Source organism: Cricetulus griseus, chromosome 6, assembly GCF_003668045.3.
Source record: "Cricetulus griseus strain 17A/GY chromosome 6, alternate assembly CriGri-PICRH-1.0, whole genome shotgun sequence".
Classification (NCBI taxonomy): Eukaryota; Metazoa; Chordata; class Mammalia; order Rodentia; family Cricetidae; genus Cricetulus; species Cricetulus griseus.
This window is the reverse complement of record NC_048599.1, coordinates 136,975,932-136,981,382: the sequence shown is the minus strand read 5'-3', so window position 1 is coordinate 136,981,382 and position 5,451 is coordinate 136,975,932. Positions and strand designations below refer to the sequence as shown.

Here is a 5,451-nt window from a genome sequence, read left to right as displayed (position 1 = left end):
AAGTCAGTGGCCTGAAAGCAGGGTGGAGAAGGAAAGAAGCAGCCCAGTTTGCCTGATCTGGCCTGCAGGCAGGGAGACCCAGGAAGCTGCTAGTGGATCACTTCCAAGGAAAAAGAGCAGAAAGGGCCGCCTAGGCAAAAAGGAGTCTCGGTGCCTCCCATTTTTCTCTGTAGTAAAAGAACAGCCGAGCCGGGCGGTGGTGGCACATGCCTTTAATCCCAGCACTCGGGAGGCAGAGGCAGGCAGATCTCTGTGAGTTCGAGACCAGCCTGGTCTACAAGAGCTAGTTCCAGGATAGGCTCCAAAGCCACAGGAAAAACCCTGTCTTGGGAGGAAGAAAAAAAAAAGAAGTGTCCCATAGGCAAATGGCAGTTTATAAAGGGAAAAGAGGAAACCCCTTGTTAGGATAAGCTAGTTTGTTTTGATTGGACATGTTTAGGGTACTTTGGTAGCTGGACCTTGGTGGTTAGCCTCAGGGGAAGGAAGCAGCCATGTAAGGAAATAGACCTTGGTGGTCAGCCTCAGAAGGAGAAAGTGGTCAAATAAGGGAATAGAATAGACCTTGGGGGCTAGCTTTAGGAATGTAATCTTAACAGCTTGGCAAAGCAGAGGGAATTTGGGAATGGCAAGGCCTGCCAGAGCCATGTTTGCCATGCTAGGGCCTACTAGAGCCCATCAGTGTTGGCCATGGGAACTCTGCCTGTGACTGTGAGTCGGCCCACATATGATGGGCACAGGAGAAATGCAAGGACAAGTGGTGAGCACTGGGCAGTGATTCCTGTTGCTTTCTTGATAGATCTAGAATCAAGATACAGACAGACAAAGGCACTTTCTGGACACTGAATATCACACAGCTAGAGAGGGACCGCCAGAGGCCAAGACCCAGCCTGACTGGTCCCAATTTGGTGACAAACAAATGGCTGAGGAGGCTGGTGCTCTCACTAACCTTCTCCTGGTTCCTTCTGGGTAGTAATGGCAAACAGACTCTTCTGGTGGCTGGGATACAAAGCCAGAGACAGAAAGAGAGAAGCCCTCTGAGAGTCACCAGATGTCAATACAGGGCCTCCTAGGGAGCTTCAGACACAACAGCTGCCCAGGGGCAAACAGAAGGAAAGCCAGCTAGAGGTCAATATCACAACCAGAGCAGCCTCAGCAAGTTACTCTGCACCCTAGCTGTACCTGTCTCCTGTCACCAGCTCCTTGATCATTCCAGCCACTCAGCTCCCCATGGGCACCCTGTTCACTGGCTGCAGTGACTCTGGCCTTGCTAGACCCAACCCCAGCCAGACCAATGCCAGACTTTGTAGTAGGTAGGCATGAAGGTATGCAGGGCAATCAGAATGGCCTGGAGGGCCCAGGCCCTGCTCCCTCCAGGCCCAGTGGCCAGCTAGTGCCTCAGCAAGGCTACTTCTGTCTACTGTGCACATGAATGGGAGGATGAGGAGTGCTCAGCACAGTGCTAGGCTCTTGGGGTTCAGCAGCTAGCAACACCATCAAGCTGTTTCCTGAGTTTCCAAGGAGCCTGCTGTCCAACTTTGCCTTTTGGAGCTAGTTCTTTAGGAATCTCATCAGTAGGCTCCAAGTTTGTTGAGGGCAACTGCCTTCACTGAGGATGAAAAACAAAAGAGGAAGGTGGAGAAGGAAGAGGAAGGTGGAGAAGGAAGAGGAGGTGGTGGCAATGTCTTCATTCCCACAAACCCCCAGTGCCGGCCAGTCAAGTGTGCTGAGCACAGCACCATCTGTATATGGCTCCTGGGAGGCTGCTCTTTGTAAGTATTGTACTCATGTGTTACAGGGTACCACTGGGTGTCATCACCCGGTGACCACCAGCTAGTCATCTGGTGACACACAGGAAGTGTGCCTGCCTTCATATGGGCTTCTTGTCAGGAAAAAAAAAAAAAAAAAAAAAAGCTGAGCTGTGAGGAATCCGGGCAGGGAAAGCCTTCCCCTCGAACATCGTTCACTAGTGTCTCGACTCTGGAGCCAGGGAGTCAAGGAGTGACTCCTGTACCCAGAGGAATGGGGTGGCCTACCCTGTGGACCCTCTCAACACTATTCTGCCTTGGACCCTCCCAGGCCCTGGGCCTGGAGGGAGGTGCCTGTCCAGGTGAGAGGGGTCTGCTTGGGAATGTGGCCACACATATCTGTATATGCCCGCATGTGTGGCAGCAGGAAATGGGACATATTAGAAGAGCAGCTTAGGAACACATCCAGAGGGTGGCTACCACTCAGCACCCTAGGGGCATGAGTGGGTGCAGAAAGCCACCCTTCTTGTATCTCTCTTATTCTGTGCAGATGTCAAGATTGTAGGTCTGGGGGCCCAGGACAAGTTGGCTGTCATCCAAAGTTGTCCTGGCTTTCCTGGCCCACCCGGCCCCAAAGGGGATCGTGGCAGTCCTGCTGAGAAAGGTAGAGATGTGGACAGGGAGATTCCCCTATCACCTTCCCCTTGCCCGGTCCTCCTCCAGTACCACCTAGGGAATGGGATCCAGTTCAGTCCTCTCATTTGCAGGAGAGCGGGGCTTCCAAGGCAGTCCAGGAAAGATGGGGCCTGCTGGCAGCAAAGGTAAGAGGGAACTCTCCCATGGGTCTATCTGCACAAGATCTGGAGCAGTACCAGTAGCACCTTGGCCCCCACACCCTCCTCCCCTACAAGATACCTAGCTGCGTGATGCCTGCCCACTTGCTAGCTGGCTGGGAATTCAGGTCTCCCTCTTACAAGCTCTCACGTGGATACCTATGTGTGTGCGTGCGCGCGCGCGCGCGCACACACACACACACACACACACACACACACACACACACACACACTGTGATGAAGAGAGCCTCTTCCGTTATGGAGGCCAGCACTTTAAGAACACCCTTTCTGTCTACAGGAGAGCCAGGAACCATGGGTCCTCCAGGAGCCAAAGGTGAGCCTGGTAACCAAGGCTTCTCAGATAGGGACGAAGAAGGAGCAATACATGCTTAGGGTCTCGTTGGTTTAAGGGAGGCCTTGGGCACAAAGAGGGCAGGATGTTCCTAGCAGCACCACTCCAGGATTGCTCCCAAAGTCTCCCTGGCTCATTATGCACATCAGAATGTTGGGGGCTCACAGACCAGAGGAGAAGTTGGATGCTGGGGGTGGTGCCGGACAGATTTGGCAGGATTCCAGCTCTGGGACATGGCTGGTATGCTGTCTTCCTCCAGGGGAGAAAGGTGAAACAGGAGCTGCACCATCCCTGGGTAAGTACATCCTGAAGTCTCTTTTTAAATTTCCAGCATTGTTACCTTGTAGTTATGAGTAAAGAACAAGCCCCAACTGGGGCCCAAGGAACCCTAAATGATAACAAAAGAGCAGCAGAAAGGCCTCCAGGTCCAAAGACACAGGAGGAAGGATTCATTCCACCTACCCACCAGCCCAGCATCAGAGGCTGGTATGGCCTGAGGCATCACTGGGTCCAGCCAGCACCCTGACCTATCCCAAGTCTAGACATAGTCACAGATGGAACAAAACACACAGAGGGCAGCCAAACACATAAAGGAGCCTCAGGCCAGCAGAGGCCAGACAGGATGGGTGTGCTGGGCTCTTCTGCAAGAGGATCCAGCACCAGCTATGTCAAGTAGAATATGGAGTGCTAGGGGATATATCTGTGTTGGGAAGAGACCAAGGAAGAAAATGACACTCGCGTCTCCTGCCCAGGTGAGAAGGAGCTAGGAGACACCCTGTGCCAGAGAGGTAAGTGACCTCCAGCTGGCCCCTCCTACCTCATGACAGCAAGAATAAAATGCAGGAACCCGTATTACTGGATCCTTTTTGCTTGACCCTGGAGCACACCCAAGGTACAGGCCAATCCTGCCTGCTTCCCCATCGTACAGGGCCCTGGAGCTGCAAAGACATGCTGACACGGGGGACCTTCCTGACTGGCTGGTACACCATCTATCTTCCTGACTGCCGACCACTGACTGTGCTCTGTGACATGGATGTGGATGGTGGGGGCTGGACAGTGAGTTAGAAGACTCAATTCAGGGTGTATGAAGTTTGCATACAGCAGCCACCCTCAGGAGAGCCAAGGGCAGAAGCCAAAGAGATAGCAAAGTAACCACAAAAAAAAAAAAGTGCAGTGCTGCTACAAAGGAGACCCTAAGCACTGATAGACCAGAATTTAGGACTCCATGGAATTAAGTGGGCAATAGGACCCCAGTCATGACAGATACATCAAAATACTGACAGCCCTGCTTTTTGCATTGGGCTACTAGTGTCCACCAATCACCTTTGTATTCACCTGTGCCACCTGCCTCCTGAAACCTTGTCCTCATCCACTTCCTGATGGGGGCACAAAAAGAGGGGGTAGCCTACACATATCTCTCATCCCTACTCCTCAGAGCCCCACACCCACAGGCTGCCCTGCCCACCTCACTGGTTTTTCAACGACGAGTGGGTGGCTCCATCAACTTCTTCCGAGACTGGGACTCCTATAAAAGAGGCTTTGGCAACCTGGGCACAGAGTTCTGGTTGGGCAATGACTACCTGCACCTGCTCACTGCCAATGGTGAGGAATCAGCACCTCAGCCAGCGCCTGCCCTCCGCAGCTCCGCCTAGCTTCAGCCTTTTCCTTCCTTTCCATCCATGTGGCTAGGGAACCAAGAGCTCCGGGTCGACTTACAAGATTTCCAAGGTGAAACCTCCTATGCCAAGTACAGCTCATTCCGGGTGTCTGGAGAACAGGAGAAATACAAGCTGACGCTGGGAGAGTTTCTTGGCGGCACTGCAGGTAAATCATGTAGAGCTTGAAGCTGTTTTTGGGGACATGGAAAGGGGTCTGCAAGCTGCCCCTGCCCATCTGGGATGGGCCCTGCCTTGGCCCTGAGGACTGACAGGTGTGAATCTTTCTAGGAGACTCCCTGACAGGTCACAGCAACAGGTCATTCACAACCCATGACCAGGATAATGATACGAATAGCCAGAATAATTGTGCAATTTTATTCCATGGGGCCTGGTGGTATCACTCCTGTCACCAGTCCAACCTCAACAGACGCTACTTGCGTGGCTCCCATGACAGTTATGCAGATGGCATCAACTGGTTAACGGGCAGAGGCCACCGCTACTCCTACAAGGTTGCTGAGATGAAGATCCGGGCAGCCTAAGGTGCCCCTCCCCCCACCCATGCAGCCATGCCCTGGCCAAGTGGGGACACTGAAGGACGGGATTATGAGAAAATGATGTCTGTATGCTGTCTGCTATGCGCTCCCTACACTCCCCTATGGACATTGTCCAGCACATGAACAGTGTGCACTAATAAAAGTCAAAGAAGTAGAAATGGTGGCCTGAACTCTGGGAGGGTCTGCAGTAGTAAAGGGCAGCAAGCAAGGGAGGCCCCCAAACATCCATGGCAGCCTTGAGGCTGAGACCCAGAGAGTCACCAAGATGACAGCACTAGGGAGGAGTTGGCACAGCCTTCCAAGACCTGC

The 5,451-nt window shown here is 52.9% G+C and overlaps 1 protein-coding gene across 1 annotated transcript; it reads left to right on the top strand.

Annotated features, from left to right (window-relative positions):
• The first annotated feature begins 2,019 nt into the window (after positions 1-2,019).
• On the top strand, positions 2,020-5,127 carry LOC100760658 (ficolin-1). The gene is made up of 10 exons (XM_035446048.1): positions 2,020-2,107; positions 2,296-2,409; positions 2,513-2,566; positions 2,877-2,912; positions 3,190-3,225; positions 3,683-3,718; positions 3,859-3,986; positions 4,382-4,532; positions 4,620-4,754; positions 4,877-5,127. The coding sequence occupies exons 1-10, from the start codon at positions 2,020-2,022 to the stop codon at positions 5,125-5,127; spliced, it is 1,029 nt and encodes a 342-aa protein (XP_035301939.1).
• The last annotated feature ends 324 nt before the right edge of the window (positions 5,128-5,451 follow it).

Coding starts and splice junctions, on each gene's coding strand:
- LOC100760658 (XM_035446048.1), top strand. CDS start 2,020: ATGGGGTGGCCTACCCTGTGGACCCTCTCAACACTATTCTGCCTTGGA. Junction 3,226..3,682: donor AGGAGCTGCACCATCCCTGG/GTAAGTACATCC, acceptor TCTCCTGCCCAG/GTGAGAAGGAGCTAGGAGAC. Junction 3,719..3,858: donor AGACACCCTGTGCCAGAGAG/GTAAGTGACCTC, acceptor CCCATCGTACAG/GGCCCTGGAGCTGCAAAGAC.